This window comes from Oncorhynchus nerka, linkage group LG18 (assembly GCF_034236695.1).
Source record: "Oncorhynchus nerka isolate Pitt River linkage group LG18, Oner_Uvic_2.0, whole genome shotgun sequence".
In the NCBI taxonomy this organism is placed as follows: Eukaryota; Metazoa; Chordata; class Actinopteri; order Salmoniformes; family Salmonidae; genus Oncorhynchus; species Oncorhynchus nerka.
This window is the reverse complement of record NC_088413.1, coordinates 26,794,348-26,810,682: the sequence shown is the minus strand read 5'-3', so window position 1 is coordinate 26,810,682 and position 16,335 is coordinate 26,794,348. Positions and strand designations below refer to the sequence as shown.

At 48.2% G+C, this 16,335-nt stretch overlaps 1 protein-coding gene across 1 annotated transcript in view; it reads right to left on the bottom strand.

Moving 5' to 3' along the window:
• Positions 1-16,335, bottom strand: part of LOC115123172 (lipopolysaccharide-responsive and beige-like anchor protein) — a 50,935-nt gene that overhangs the window by 6,093 nt on the left and 28,507 nt on the right. The window contains 6 exon segments of the mRNA XM_065003329.1: positions 1,009-1,100; positions 1,102-1,176; positions 9,025-9,358; positions 9,625-9,763; positions 10,196-10,303; positions 11,904-12,034. Coding sequence (XP_064859401.1) covers positions 1,009-1,100; positions 1,102-1,176; positions 9,025-9,358; positions 9,625-9,763; positions 10,196-10,303; positions 11,904-12,034 — 879 coding nt within the window.

Below are 16,335 nucleotides of genomic sequence, written 5' to 3'. Positions count from 1 at the left end.
AGGTCTTCTGCCCAGTGTTTACCGACTGTCACCATGGACTAAAGGAGTCCTACTCCACTCAATAGACAAGACTGCATAGAAAACCATGTGGACTTGATATAGTTTATACATGAATCTATGATTCTATAACTTGTTAAGCATAATTTATCATTCATATACACTGTATAATTCCTAGTTCTACGACACACAGATCACTCGTTCTTTACCTAATGTCAACATGGCATTATCACATTTAAGCCAAACCTAAATAAATACCCCATTAAGACAGAATAAAAGTCCGCATTAGTGCTGCAGTCTGAGTACTGTACTATATAGTGTGACAGTGATCCCTGATAACACACTAATCCTGTAATAATGCTGCTCGGTCTGCCTGCTCTGCTGTGTTCCAGGCTAACTGGATTACACAGCGTGGAGGGAACATTCAGAAAGACACACTGAAATACTATCCTACATTTTAGTCATCTAGCAGACGCTCTTATCCAGAGTGACTTACAGGAGCAATGAGGGTTAAGTGCCTTGCTCAAGGGCACATCGGCAGATTTTTCACCTAGTTGGCTCGGGGATTACAGCCCCAACGCTCTTAACCACTAGGCTACCTGCCACCTTATACTGAGGGACTCATCTATGGAACCTAACATAGAAGTACTGCGAAGGCTTAAGGAGGCTGATTAGGGACTGTGGTATCAACACAGGTTTTAGGAAGAGGATAAGACGACTCTTTTACTTTCAGATAAGCTGCAAAGCACATCTTACGTGATATTTTGAAAGTTCAATATCTTGAAAACTTCACTGCGGACAAGCAAAACATTTCGGGACTGTATCAACAGTGGACTAATGAAACAAATGGCAAAACATTTTTTTGACAGGTATTTTCCTTGGGCTTGGCTAGCTGGAATTCTTGGTGTTGTCACCGACTTCTCCTTTGATGCAGCTCTGACGTGCCATCTCCGTAGCATGGTAACCTTACTGCTGGGACACCTAACATACCTCCTAATGTCTGGGACTCACCGGCTGCAGCCTCAGCGGTGGTGCTCTGGGAGGCATCGCCTGTGGAAACCACGGCAACGTTGTTGACTGGTGTCCCGGCGGCCCCACAGCAGCGTGGCTGATGGGACAGGAGTGGAGGAGCCTGGGGACGGAGCCCCGCCCACCTTCTTGGGCGCCACCCGAACGCTTCTGTAAAAGATGAGTAAATATGAAAACGTGTGTTGAATACTATTACACATTAGAAAATCCATTCCTTGAGACATCTGAATAACTAAGGACATAAGAACAGAACTTTTGTCATTCTAGAATATAAACAATAGTGATGTCAGTTTAGTAGGCATACTGCATAGTGAGATGTGATTGATAAGACAGGCTGCAGCATGCGAAAACAACAGTACAGGATCCCATTTAGACAGTAGAGTCATTAGAGGCCTATTTCCCTGACACAGAATATTCAGTAATGGCTGCATCCATCTTGCCTGAAATCGATTGGCTCCCTGCAACACTCACTCAGTAAGTCAGTAAACATTGTGATTTATTAACGGAAGGTCCACCATTACAAATAATATTAAATCTTCAATACATTGTTAGGGATGTGACCACGACAACATACAAAATTGGAAAATGTGGATTCTGGCTCGGAGACAAATGGAGCACACACGACAGAAAAGTAGGAATTCCTGATAAATAAATCTGATATATTTTGGTAATCAGCTGGAAGGAATAGATCATTCAAAGGTATCAGCAGATGAACCTGCTCTTTCTTACACAATATATCTCAAAGAAAAGAAGCTACCGCACATTGTTCTTGCTATGTATCCCATTTGTTTTGAGCCAACAGTTGGGACACAGCCTTTGTAGTGGTTTTACTCCTCTACTATTGTTTTAAACACATGGATAACAGACATGGTCATAGACCCACAGCAGAAGCTGTAGTAAACTACTTTACTCTTAGGATACCTTCGGTTACACTAGGGGTGGGCAACATGCGGCCCGCGGACAGGATGCGGCCCGCAAGCCCATTCATTCTGTGTCCCGCTGGAGGTTTGGTTAGGGGGGGTTTTGGTTAAAAAGCACTCCAGGACACTCTTGAACGTCTACAAATAGATAGAAGGTACGTAGACGTTATAATGACCCTATATGTTTACACTGTATCCCTGTCCTCAAGGTCCCTACTGTATACTATGGGCCAGTGTTGGAGGTCCTGGTCTACCCCCATCCAAAACACAGTGGTCTGTGTAGGTTACAGATGAAGTGGACGTCGATTAAGGCAGGGGGTTTGGGTTAAATGCGGAAGACACATTTCAGTTGAATGCATTCAGTTGTACAACTGACTAGGTCTCCCCCCTTTCCCTGACCAATGCTGTATCACTATATCTCTACAGTATGGGTCCTAGTGTAATACCATACGTAACATATAGTGGTCTGGTGTGCTACTTGAGTCACAGGTTACCAATACCAGTGTATCCCTCTCCCTAGGGGCCAGTGCTGTAGGAGACCTGGTGCTCTCATATCAATAACATCCTTACAGGAAGAGAGCGGAAACAGCGTCTGGATAAAGCTGTCAGTTTAAACTAGGCTCCCTGACAGGCCAGTGGCCCTATCAAAGTAGACCTGGGCCTTCTTATCAGTGCTGACACAGAGGGAGCATGGCCTAATCACTACCTACTGGTCAAACACACACACACACAAACACAGAGAGAGAGAGAAACTCACACACACAGAGAAACACACTCAGAGAGGAGTATGTATACTGGGCTTCAGTAGCTCCGCAGACAGAAAGCTGGCGTTGGTATCAAAGCAGGGCCTGGATGATTTAAGACGGCAGATGACACACATTAGGCTGAAGGTACTTTGGATGTTAAACACTGACTGGTTCTGACCCCGCTGTGATCTATGCTGCAGGATGATACAGTCTGGCTGCAGAAATACCAGCAACGGTTTAGTCTACTGTCTTCACACACACTGTTTAGTACATACAGGTAATGTTTTAGCTACTTCTGCTGAATGCACTTATGTAGGAGACCTGTCCGTTACTATCCGTTCCTCTGGATAAGAGTGTTTTACATAATTTCTCAAATGAAAACAATGTATTCCACAATGATAGTTGTCTTATTTGGTGTTGTAGTCTTATTTCTAGAACAGGGAATTATTGTGGAATACATTGTTTTCATTTGAGAAATTATGCCAAACACTTATGTCCGTAATGTATATTGTAAATTCCTTCCAATCCATCATTGAACAGGAATCAACCTATGCTGGCTATTTTCATGCATATCACAGGTTTATTGCCAATATGTCCGCTCTATAATTGTGGTACTGTATAACCATCTGCGGTTCCAATGTTGAATCTGTGACATTAATATGACTTAAAGGGACAGTTCACCCAAATGACAAAACAAGGTATGACAGCAATCCACACTTTGGTTAAGTTTCCTTGGCATTGTTTACACATGCTAACGCTTTAGCATTTGTGGCACAAATCCCATTTATGTCATGGGACCGATATTAGCATTTTTCGCACATCATGTCCAAATCATTTATAAGCGACTTTGTTGAGCTTCACAATCAATTTGAGATACTTTCGGATGATTTGGCACCAAACAATCGAATATCGGCCCAATGACTTGGATTTGTGCCACAACAGTGCGGATAAAGTTCGGAATGACACAGTTTCATGCGTGCAACATCTAAAAGACCTGCATCATTACACAGAGCTCTGCCATTTCTAAAAGGACCGATTTGTTTATGGAGCCTTTGCTAATGTTAATACGTGGTCCATATAGTGCAGAACGAAAGACGTGTATGGCGTTGTGGGGGGGGATACGTTTCTCAAAACCAAGTGAAATCACACAAAAGAGGACTCTTCTATAACATGCCCTTTACATAAAAAAAATTGAGATTTGGATGTAAACCGTCAACTTCACCTCAGCCCTTAATTAATGGCCCTACTTCTGAACAGTAAAGGACAGAAGAAATAGGAATTAATACGCTAGCTAATTAGCCTCGGCTCACAGTCAAAAACCCACCCACTATTCTGCTTTACGCTTAACCTATTTGTAGATGGAACAATCAAATGGGAGGACTCTCCAGGACCCTAGCTTGCTAAGCAGTAACTTTATACACAGGCGCTCACTTTCTCACTCACACTTTCAGCCTGTAAGCACATTCCTCCATTCAACTCTTAGGAATAGCAGAGATTAATGAAATTGCTTGTGTTTACAAGGCGGCAAGCCTGGTTATTGGTTAAAACCTCTAAATTATTCAGGCCCTGACAACCCGAAGCCCAGAGAGCCCAGAGCTTTGCTTCTCCCAGCTCCTCTCCTGGTCGTGGGTTTAACAGTAACAGCCAAGCACCTGCTCTGACGGCTGATTAATCGACAGGGGCGTGGGGCTCAACGATAAGTGTAGCTAATAACCTAACTGAATAATTTAAAGGCCTGAGTTGCTGGGGAACAGATGGAGAACCTAACACTGAACCCCAACCCTGTACCGCCACCCACACCCACACCCCTCCCCATGGGCTTGACATAGCCTGGCTTCTCTTACTCATAACCAGTGCAGAGAACCAGACCATGGTCTCTCCTGTCTCTCTCCCGCCGCTGTCGACACCTCTCTCCCTGGGTGCTTCACATCAGCACCACCCCTGATACTAGTGACTCCCGTCCAATCTAGTCAGTATCTGACCAGCCAGGTTAACTGGATAGGCCTTTACCTTCTGGTATGACTTAGAGTAGACATATCTGGCACTGCCCTTTCTGATGGCCATAGTACAGAGTATGTCAATTATTTAATCATCCAACACGTCACGCAATACTAGCTAAACATGTTCACGTATCGTGTTTTCAAACATGGTTCACACTGCAAAAGAACAACAGGCCATTAGTCAGAATCCACATGGGAATTGTTAAGTGGGCTGAACTATATTTTTAATTCCCAAGTGGACGTTGAGGTTAGCATTAGATTCCCACCACAGATGAGCTTAACAGGACACATTGTAAATATCCAGATGAATGCTAACTGCATGTCTCATACTGTTGCCCCCTCCAGAGAGGCGCCCCCCCCCCCCATTCTCCTGTTTATCCTTATGGCTTATTCATGTAAGGGGATGGGGGTGGGGCCCCAGCAGCTATCTGTCTGTCTGTGTCCCATGCAGTCTGGCTTTGATCTTCCTCCCTCTCCCTGCATGCGGCCCTGTGCATGTGAATCATGCCTCCTGTGTTCTTTATACCCCCACAACAACAACCCCTTCCCAACCTCCAACGGTCTACCCGTCACTTTCAGTCACAGCGTCCGGTTGGACATGGCCTTGATGACATCAGTGATTAAAGACAGTAGTGTTTGGCCTGAGGACAGCAGAGGTGGTGAGAAAGAAGGGAGAGATGAGGCACCCTCCATGTCTCTCCCAGTGTGACAGGGGATCACACTAAAGGTTCCTATTCAAGGAGGCCCATTGTCATCTATCTGGTCTGACAAGTATCTCTGTCATGGCAGTATGCTGTTTGTTGATCACAGTATGTTCAAGTGCCAATGAGCAACTAGCCATGATATTTGCGCTCAATAAATTCCCTTGCAATTCCTTACCACAAAACATCACATTTTCAACATGGCCGATCTTTGCGTTACAAGTCCAACTTACAGCATTCAAAATGCCTTACTAACGCAAATGTCAAACTAACACCCACATTGGCTGCTGTAACATGCCATGTAAATCACACTGTTATTCTTCCTCCCGTAGATGACTGTTTACCGGGGCTCTGGTTAGCATCAGCAAATATTTGTAGACTTTGTCATAACAGGGGCATATCCCCGAGACGAATGTATGTATGGCAGAATCTAGCCTACCGGGCCTCCATCTCTCTGCCTAGTAAATAAATCAGAGTGATACTTCACCTCTGACCCCGGCCATTTTTATCTGGGAGATCCTGCTTTTTCCACGCTCGTAAATTTAAGACCCTGGGACCAGTTATTTGGATGGGGGAAGGCCGGTTGGTTCCCATGTTTTGGCGTAGGTGTCAGTCTGTCTGTCTACACAGGCTGTCTGTCTGCACCGCTGTCACTGAGACGTCCAGGACTTTATGATGAACTACTGCTGTGTGTTTGAGCCTGAGGTACCTGAGCAGAGCTGGGCGATAAGAACAATAATCCATATTGCGATAAATTGCCCTAATTGATGTGATAACAATAACTAAAACGATAGCTTTATAATAGTCATGTACACCACAGTTAAATCATTTACACTACTATTACTAGTTTGATGGTTGTAGCCATTAATTGTCACATTTACAAATCACTCATATTAGCAAATGTATTTCATTTCAAACTTCACATTTTTCTAGAAAAGGCTACTTATCATCATGAACGATATCAGCAAAATGCCTGCGATAAGTGATCGGTGGTGTCAAAAAAACAAAAGTTTATCGTCCCAGCTCCATTCCGGAACCATTTAGTGATCAGATTCATTTATATCATAGAGAAGTCTCTGTTTTATTATTGTCAGAATCATATTAATTTGTTGTCTTAAAAAGATGACTCAACTCTAAAATAAATACTTTCTGGGAACTATTTTAACCATTTCAAATACACCTACATACTTATGCAGTTTGGGTATGCTCTGATGGAATTTCCCTACCATCTGAGTGAAAATGAAAAGCTAAAAGTCTGCACTGTAGAGATTAGAGTAGACCTGAGAGAGAGGAGTAGGGGAGAGCAGAGCCCAGACCTGAACACAGACGGTAGAGATTAGAGTAGACCTGAGAGAGAGGAGTAGGGGAGAGCAGAGCCCAGACCTGAACACAGACGGTAGATATTAGAGTAGACCTGAGAGAGAGAGGAGCAGGGGAGAGCAGAGCCCAGACCTCAACACAGACAGTAGAGAGTAGACCTGAGAGAGAGAGGAGCAGGGGAGAGCAGAGCCCAGACCTCAACACAGACAGTAGAGAGTAGACCTGAGAGAGAGAGGAGCAGGGGAGAGCAGAGCCCAGACCTCAACACAGACAGTAGAGAGTAGACCTGAGAGAGAGAGGAGCAGGGGAGAGCAGAGCCCAGACCTGAACACAGACAGTAGAGAGTAGACCTGAGAGAGAGAGGAGCAGGGGAGAGCAGAGCCCAGACCTCAACACAGAGGGTAGAGAGTAGACCTGAGAGAGAGAGGAGCAGGGGAGAGCAGAGCCCAGACCTGAACACAGACAGTAGAGAGTAGACCTGAGAGAGAGAGGAGCAGGGGAGAGCAGAGCCCAGACCTGAACACAGACGGTAGAGATTAGAGTAGACCTGAGAGAGAGAGGAGCAGGGGAGAGCAGAGCCCAGACCTGAACACAGACAGTAGAGAGTAGACCTGAGAGAGAGAGGAGCAGGGGAGAGCAGAGCCCAGACCTGAACACAGAGCACAGCCACGCAGTAGAGAGTAGACCTGAGAGAGAGAGGAGCAGGGGAGAGCAGAGCCCAGACCTGAACACAGAGCACAGCCACGCAGTAGAGAGCAGAGCCCAGACCTGAACACAGAGCACAGCCACGCAGTAGAGAGCAGAGCCCAGACCTCAACACAGAGCACAGCCACGCAGTAGAGAGCAGAGCCCAGACCTCAACACAGAGCACAGCCACGCAGTAGAGAGCAGGAACCATCAAGATAACCAGGCATCTCCGAGCCAGAGGTTTCAGGGTCTGTGAGGGTAGGAGGATCCTGGTGGGAGATAAAGGTAGAAGACAGAGGAGGGGTGTGCTGACCTGGGAACCCCAGCCCCGGGCCTTCATCTCTGGGTTAGAGGGGCCGGAGCTGCCTGGGCTGGGGCCAGCTGGGGTTCTGACTGGGGCTCCCGTGGCGAGGTAGAGCTGTTACTCTATGCTCTCCAGCTCTCCTCCTCTCCAACGCTAACGGCCCTGGGAGCCGCTCTAATCCCACCAGATATGAGGAGTGCCCAGAGTCCTGACAAAGCATTCCACAGATAAAGAGGCTGAGGATCACAGGGATGCCTCGGAATTCCCACCGATTGGAAGAGGAGTAGTGTGGCGGGGTGGAAGAGGGAGGGGAGGTGATGGAGAAACGCTTTCTTTCTTCCTTGGCATGAGAACCTTGACTAGGTGTCTCTCTTCCTGTGGAGGGGGGGATCTTGTTCTCTCTTTCCCGCTCGCTCGCTCTTTCCCTCTCCCTCGCTCTTTCCCTCTCCCTCGCTCTTTCCCTCTCCCTCGCTCTTTCCCTCTCCCTTTCGCTCTCCCTCGCTCTTTCCCTCTCCCTTTCTCTCTCTTCCTGCTTCCTTTGTGTCTGGTGTGCTACAGGGACATTTCCCCCAAATACAAACCAGACCTCGTCCTCAGTCCGTCCGTCAGCTCTCTCTCACTTAGAGATGTCTGTATAGTCTGTATAGGTACAGTATACCCACCCACACACAGCAGCGCCTTGGGTTCCCACTAAGTCTCTGACCGCTCGCCCCCTCACTCCATAGGGGATCCATCTAGCCAGCTTCTCTTTCCCTTATTATAGTACCAGAGAGACAGACAGCCTAGCCCACGGTGCAGACAGAGAGAAAGAAAGACCGGGAGAGAGAGAGACGAAAAAGAGAAGCTATTAAATATCAGTGACAAGGTGAAAAGAAACAGCTTCCTGCTGGCTGCCACAGAGTCGTCTTTTAGATCACTCTCTCTCTTTCCCCTCTTACTCTCTCTCTCTTCTCTCTGCCTCTGGCAGATGCCTCGATTGTTTTGATGTGTTTTCCTGAAGACAGGTACTTTGTAGCCCTGTTTATTTGTGTTGAGAAGCCACGTCGACAGGCAAACCAGGGAGCTACAGGGATGGGATCGGGGGGGATACAAGAGTTTAAAAAGGGGGTCTGTGATGGTAGTGGGTTTCTGTTGTGATGCTTCCTCGCCTTCACTTAGTACATGTTCATGTTGGACCGTTTCAAGGTAGGGAGTTGAGGGGTTAAGAGCTGTGAGGCTGTGAACCGTGTCAAGAGGTATTTAAAAAGTTAGCAGACTCCGATACAGAGATCAGCCTTTGAGAGACTGACCCCTGATTCTAAAACTCTGTGGCCCACGCACCTGTCAAAGGATCTGAACTGGTTGGGGTTGTTTCCCATAGCAGCTCCCAGGAAGGCCGGCGGCAGAAGGCTGGGGTCCACCATGATGTCATCAGCAGGCGCCGAGACCAGGCTGCGCAGGATGTCCTTCACGTTCTTCCCGCCCCTGGCGTCCGCCGTGGGGTTGTCTCTGTGACCCCTGACCTCTGAGGAGAGGGTGGACAGGGCCTCGGACACGGCGTCGGGCCCCTGGGCGGTGGTGTCCGCCTCGCTGGGGGCCACGGAGCTATGGTCATCCCCGATGCCAGAGTCTCGGCGACGGAGGGACACACTGCTCTCCAGGTCGGCATTACTGTCTGATGGGAGGAATCATTAAAGGAGGTTTATAAACGTTGAGAAAAACCTGAACCTTCTACGTGCTTCAAAAATTACTTTGAGAATCTACTACAGTAATTGTAAACTACTTTAAAGACTATCAACACACCAGTACATTTCAAGGCACAATCAAGACAATTGGAAATTCCATATATAAGTCATGTATAAGAGAGAGATTGACATGTTGAGGGATGGACACTTGGCTAGATGGAGCTCCTCTGCGTAGCTATATGGGTGAGGTGTGTACCTGCGCTCCTGGCAGACTGGCTGCGCTGGGGGAGCTTCTTGTCGTTTTGGGGCTCCAGGATGTCTCGGTACTTGGACACCATGAGAACAGAGATGAAGTAAACCACAGCCAGGGCCAAGAACTGAGCCTGCTTACTGTCCTCCTTTACCCAAACACACACAACATGCAACACAGCTATAATACAGCACACCGCCAGTCTGAAATATGTTTGAGTATGTACAGATGTAGGATCTTAATTTGACCACCCTGTTGCAGAAGAACTGGTGGAGCAATGGAGGATTTTTTTTACTTCTAGTGTATTTAAGGTTTTAATAAGGCTTCTGAAATGTGTAATTTCCACTTTGAAATTTCAGACTTGATTTTCAACATTTCCTGTTGCTGCAGGAACAGTTTCCTGCTGTAGCAAACTGGCTCAAATTAAGATCCTACATCTACACAGTATTTTAAAGAAAATCATGGGGTCTTCCAAAAAGACAGCAATAACAAGTTTTTACAATGCATAGGTACTGTTATTTATTTGAAAAGTTGACTCGTCTCAACCTCAATCTTTATCAAAGCTTTGTAAACTCACGATATCTCTGAAGACCACGGCTCTGAGGCGGTTGATGTCCATTTCCTGTAGCAGACGGTCCATGTCTCTGATGGGAGACATCCCTCCTGTCACAACATCAACAGGGCTCTGCAGGTGTAGAACACACGCACACACAGACACGCAGGCAAGCACACATACAGAGACCGACACGCACAGACACACACATAATAATGTAAGCAACTATTGCTGGTTAATGCTGAAAATACCATCATCGGTTTTTATACTCTACCCACTGTCCAAAACTAGACTTCTCTGTAAGTTGAAGACATCACAAATGATAACGGATTGTCATGGAAGGTGTATGTGTTAGCAGAGGTCAACCTCAACGGCCCATTCCACCACCAGTAGAGTGTTGGAAATCATCCCATGGGAGGTGTATGTGTTAGCAGAGGTCAACCTCAACGGCCCATTCCACCACCAGTAGAGTGTTGGAAATCATCCCATGGGAGGTGTATGTGTTAGCAGAGGTCAACCTCAACGGCCCATTCCACCACCAGTAGAGTGTTGGAAATCATCCCATGGGAGGTGTATGTGTTAGCAGAGGTCAACCTCAACGGCCCATTCCACCACCAGTAGTGTTGGAAATCAACCCATGGAAGGTGTATGTGTTAGCAGAGGTCAACCTCAACGGCCCATTCCACCACCAGTAGAGTGTTGGAAATCATCCCATGGGAGGTGTATGTGTTAGCAGAGGTCAACCTCAACGGCCCATTCCACCACCAGTAGAGTGTTGGAAATCATCCCATGGGAGGTGTATAGTTGGCCAGTCCACATACAGTACAGTATCTGCTCCATTCAGTGGGATGTTGTGTTTCCCCAGTAGCTCGAGTGTTGGAAATCATCCCATGGGAAGTGTATAGTTGGCCAGTCCACATACAGTACAGTATCTGCCACATTCAGTGGGATGTTGTGTTTCCCCAGTAGCTCGAGTGTTGGAAATCATCCCATGGGAGGTGTATAGTTGGCCAGTCCACATACAGTACAGTATCTGCCCCATTCAGTGGGATGTTGTGTTTCCCCAGTAGCTCGAGTGTTGGAAATCATCCCATGGGAAGTGTATAGTTGGCCAGTCCACATACAGTACAGTATCTGCCCCATTCAGTGGGATGTTGTGTTTCCCCTTGAGACTCAGACCCTTAACATAATGGGTTTACCATAGAGCCACTCACTGCATTATGAATGAGACTTTACACACTGGTTTCAGGAAAAAAAACTGTTTTACTGGAAGTCACCATATCAAATCAAAAGGCCAACAATGACAAAGGGCCTTGTCTAGTGTAACATAACAGCAGGCGAAGTAATGCAATAAGATATCAGCTAATGCAATAACAACTCTCTGCTATTACATAGGGAGGATCACAGAGGGATGGGTTCCTGCCGGGGAAGTATTGGGATGCAATGCAAGACAAAGGACGACTTAGAGGGATGCTTACAATTCACTAAGTGCAGCGATCCTATTCAACCTATATACAGGAGGAGAAATGTCATCAATTATGGTGTTTCTCCATGTCTGCTAGGGAGATTGGGAAATGTAAAAAGAAAAATGTATAAACTGTTGTTTTTTTTGGGGGGGGGTATTGCTAGGAAGTCAGGATTCCCGAAATGACAGAAAGAGGAGAGGGAGGGGGAGAAGTGTGTGTGTGTGGGGGGGGGGTCTGACTCAGTGAGGAGGGATGATACTACTTGCCTGCGCGGGCATGGACTTGGAAGCTCCCATGAGGCTGTGCACTGCTTGCTGGCCGCGGGCGCTGTCCTGGCTGGGCTTGAAGTGAGACTGCTGCTGACATTCCAGACAGTTCCTCACAGCCATGGCACACACTGCAGAGAGAGAGATATATTGGAGAGAGAGAAAGAGAGAATGAGAGAGAGAATGAGAGTTGCGGTGGATGTATAAATCAAAGAAAATAGGCTGCGTACACATATTGTGAAGATGTTATCGCAGGTGCAGCAAAATGCTTATGTTTCTAGTGCAGCAAAATGCTTATGTTTCTAGTGCAGCAAAATGCTTATGTTTCTAGTGCAGCAAAATGCTTATGTTTCCAGCTCCAACAGTGCAGGAATACCGAACAATACAAAACAATACACACAAATCCAAAAGGAAAGAAATGAAGGAATATGAGAATGAGCCATGTCTGAGTCCGGAATATAAATATATATGTATATGATGGTGTGTATAGACATTATGAATAGAAAAGGTGTGTACAGCAGTAATTGTATAGGATGAGCCTTGACTAGAATACAGTATATACATATGAAGTGGGTAAAACAGTATGTAAACATTATTAAAGTGACCAGTCTTCATTAACTATGTACATACGGCAGCAGTCTCTTAAGTTTAGGGCAGGGTACTGGGCGGTGGTCAGCTAGTAAGTGTCTAAGTTCAGGGCAGGGTACTAGGCGGTGGTCAGCTAGTAAGTGTCTAAGTTCAGGGCAGGGTACTGGGCGGTGGTCAGCTAGTAAGTGTCTAAGTTCAGGGCAGGGTACTAGGCGGTGGTCAAGTTCAGGGCAGGGTACTGTAAGTGTCTAAGTTCAGGGCAGGGTACTGGGCGGTGGTCAGCTAGTAAGTGTCTAAATTCAGGGCAGGGTACTGGGCGGTGGTCAGCTAGTAAGTGTCTAAGTTCAGGGCAGGGTACTGGGCGGTGGTCAGCTAGTAACAGTGTCTAAGTTCAGGGCAGGGTACTGGGCGGTGGTCAGCTAGTAAGTGTCTAAGTTCAGGGCAGGGTACTGGGCGGTGGTCAGCTAGTAAGTGTCTAAGTTCAGGGCAGGGTACTAGGCGGTGGTCAGCTAGTAAGTGTCTAAGTTCAGGGCAGGGTACTGGGCGGTGGTCAGCTAGTAAGTGTCTAAGTTCAGGGCAGGGTACTAGGCGGTGGTCAGCTAGTAAGTGTCTAAGTTCAGGGCAGGGTACTGGGCGGTGGTCAGCTAGTAACAGTGTCTAAGTTCAGGGCAGGGTACTGGGCGGTGGTCAGCTAGTAACAGTGTCTAAGTTCAGGGCAGGGTACTGGGCGGTGGTCAGCTAGTAAGTGTCTAAGTTCAGGGCAGGGTAATGGACGGTGGTCAGCTAGTAACAGTGTCTAAGTTCAGGGCAGGTTACTGGGCGGTGGTCAGCTAGTAACAGTCTCTAAGTTCAGGGCAGTGGTCAGCTAGTAACAGTGTCAGTTCAGGCAGGTTACTGGGCGGTGGTCAGCTAGTAACAGTGTCTAAGTTCAGGGCAGGTTACTGGGCGGTGGTCAGCTAGTAACAGTCTCTAAGTTCAGGGCAGGGTAATGGACGGTGGTCAGCTAGTAACAGTGTCTAAGTTCAGGGCAGGTTACTGGGCGGTGGTCAGCTAGTAACAGTGTCTAAGTTCAGGGCAGGGTACTGGGCGGTGGTCAGCTAGTAAGTGTCTAAGTTCAGGGCAGGGTACTGGGCGGTGGTCAGCTAGTAAGTGTCTAAGTTCAGGGCAGGGTACTGGGCGGTGGTCAGCTAGTAACAGTGTCTAAGTTCAGGGCAGGGTACTGGGCGGTGGTCAGCTAGTAACAGTGTCTAAGTTCAGGGCAGGGTACTGGGCGGTGGTCAGCTAGTAACAGTGTCTAAGTTCAGGGCAGGGTACTGGGCGGTGGTCAGCTAGTAACAGTGTCTAAGTTCAGGGCAGGGTACTGGGCGGTGGTCAGCTAGTAAGTGTCTAAGTTCAGGGCAGGGTAATGGACGGTGGTCAGCTAGTAACAGTGTCTAAGTTCAGGGCAGGTTACTGGGCGGTGGTCAGCTAGTAACAGTCTCTAAGTTCAGGGCAGGGTAATGGACGGTGGTCAGCTAGTAACAGTGTCTAAGTTCAGGGCAGGTTACTGGGCGGTGGTCAGCTAGTAACAGTGTCTAAGTTCAGGGCAGGGTACTGGACGGTGGGTGGTCAGCTAGTAACAGTGTCTAAGTTCAGGGCAGGGTACTGGGCGGTGGTCAGCTAGTAACAGTGTCTAAGTTCAGGGCAGGGTACTGGGCGGTGGTCAGCTAGTAACAGTCTAAGTTCAGGGCAGGGTACTGGACGGTGGTCAGCTAGTAACAGTGTCTAAGTTCAGGGCAGGGTACTGGGCGGTGGTCAGCTAGTAAGTGTCTAAGTTCAGGGCAGGGTACTGGGCGGTGGTCAGCTAGTAAGTGTCTAAATTCAGGGCAGGGTACTGGGCGGTGGTCAGCTAGTAAGTGTCTAAGTTCAGGGCAGGGTACTAGGCGGTGGTCAGCTAGTAAGTGTCTAAGTTCAGGGCAGGGTACTGGGCGGTGGTCAGCTAGTAACAGTGTCTAAGTTCAGGGCAGGGTACTGGGCGGTGGTCAGCTAGTAACAGTGTCTAAGTTCAGGGCAGGGTACTGGACGGTGGTCAGCTAGTAAGTGTCTAAGTTCAGGGCAGGGTACTAGGCGGTGGTCAGCTAGTAAGTGTCTAAGTTCAGGGCAGGGTAATGGACGGTGGTCAGCTAGTAACAGTGTCTAAGTTCAGGGCAGGTTACTGGGCGGTGGTCAGCTAGTAACAGTCTCTAAGTTCAGGGCAGGGTAATGGACGGTGGTCAGCTAGTAACAGTGTCTAAGTTCAGGGCAAGTTACTGGGCGGTGGTCAGCTAGTAACAGTGTCTATGTTCAGGGCAGGGTACTGGACGGTGGGTGGTCAGCTAGTAACAGTGTCTAAGTTCAGGGCAGGGTACTGGGCGGTGGTCAGCTAGTAACAGTGTCTAAGTTCAGGGCAGGGTACTGGGCGGTGGTCAGCTAGTAACAGTGTCTAAGTTCAGGGCAGGGTACTGGGCGGTGGTCAGCTAGTAAGTGTCTAAGTTCAGGGCAGGGTAATGGACGGTGGTCAGCTAGTAACAGTGTCTAAGTTCAGGGCAGGTTACTGGGCGGTGGTCAGCTAGTAACAGTCTCTAAGTTCAGGGCAGGGTAATGGACGGTGGTCAGCTAGTAACAGTGTCTAAGTTCAGGGCAGGTTACTGGGCGGTGGTCAGCTAGTAACAGTCTCTAAGTTCAGGGCAGGGTAATGGACGGTGGTCAGCTAGTAAGTGTCTAAGTTCAGGGCAGGGTACTGGGCGGTGGTCAGCTAGTAAGTGTCTAAGTTCAGGGCAGGGTACTGGGCGGTGGTCAGCTAGTAACAGTGTCTAAGTTCAGGGCAGGGTACTGGGCGGTGGTCAGCTAGTAACAGTGTCTAAGTTCAGGGCAGGGTACTGGACGGTGGTCAGCTAGTAAGTGTCTAAGTTAAGGGCAGGGTACTAGGCGGTGGTCAGCTAGTAAGTGTCTAAGTTCAGGGCAGGGTACTGGGCGGTGGTCAGCTAGTAACAGTGTCTAAGTTCAGGGCAGGGTACTGGGCGGTGGTCAGCTAGTAACAGTGTCTAAGTTCAGGGCAGGGTACTGGGCGGTGGTCAGCTAGTAACAGTGTCTAAGTTCAGGGCAGGGTACTGGGCGGTGGTCAGCTAGTAACAGTGTCTAAGTTCAGGGCAGGGTACTGGGCGGTGGTCAGCTAGTAACAGTGTCTAAGTTCAGGGCAGGGTACTGGGCGGTGGTCAGCTAGTAACAGTGTCTAAGTTCAGGGCAGGGTACTGGGCGGTGGTCAGCTAGTAACAGTCTCTAAGTTCAGGGCAGGGTACTGGACGGTGGTCAGCTAGTAACAGTGTCTAAGTTCAGGGCAGGGTACTGGGCGGTGGTCAGCTAGTAAGTGTCTAAGTTCAGGGCAGGGTAATGGACGGTGGTCAGCTAGTAACAGTCTCTAAGTTCAGGGCAGGGTACTGGGCGGTGGTCAGCTAGTAACAGTGTCTAAGTTCAGGGCAGGGTACTGGGCGGTGGGTGGTCAGCTAGTAACAGTGTCTAAGTTCAGGGCAGGGTACTGGGCGGTGGGTGGTCAGCTAGTAACAGTGTCTAAGTTCAGGGCAGGGTACTGGGCGGAGGTCAGCTAGTAAGTGTCTAAGTTCAGGGCAGGGTACTGGGCGGAGGTCAGCTAGTAAGTGTCTAAGTTCAGGGCAGGGTACTGGGCGGTGGGTGGTCAGCTAGTAACAGTGTCTAAGTTCAGGGCAGGGTACTGGGCGGTGGTCAGCTAGTAACAGTGTCTAAGTTCAGGGCAGGGTACTGGGCGGTGGGTGGTCAGCTAGTAACAGTGTCTAAGTTCAGGGCAGGGTAC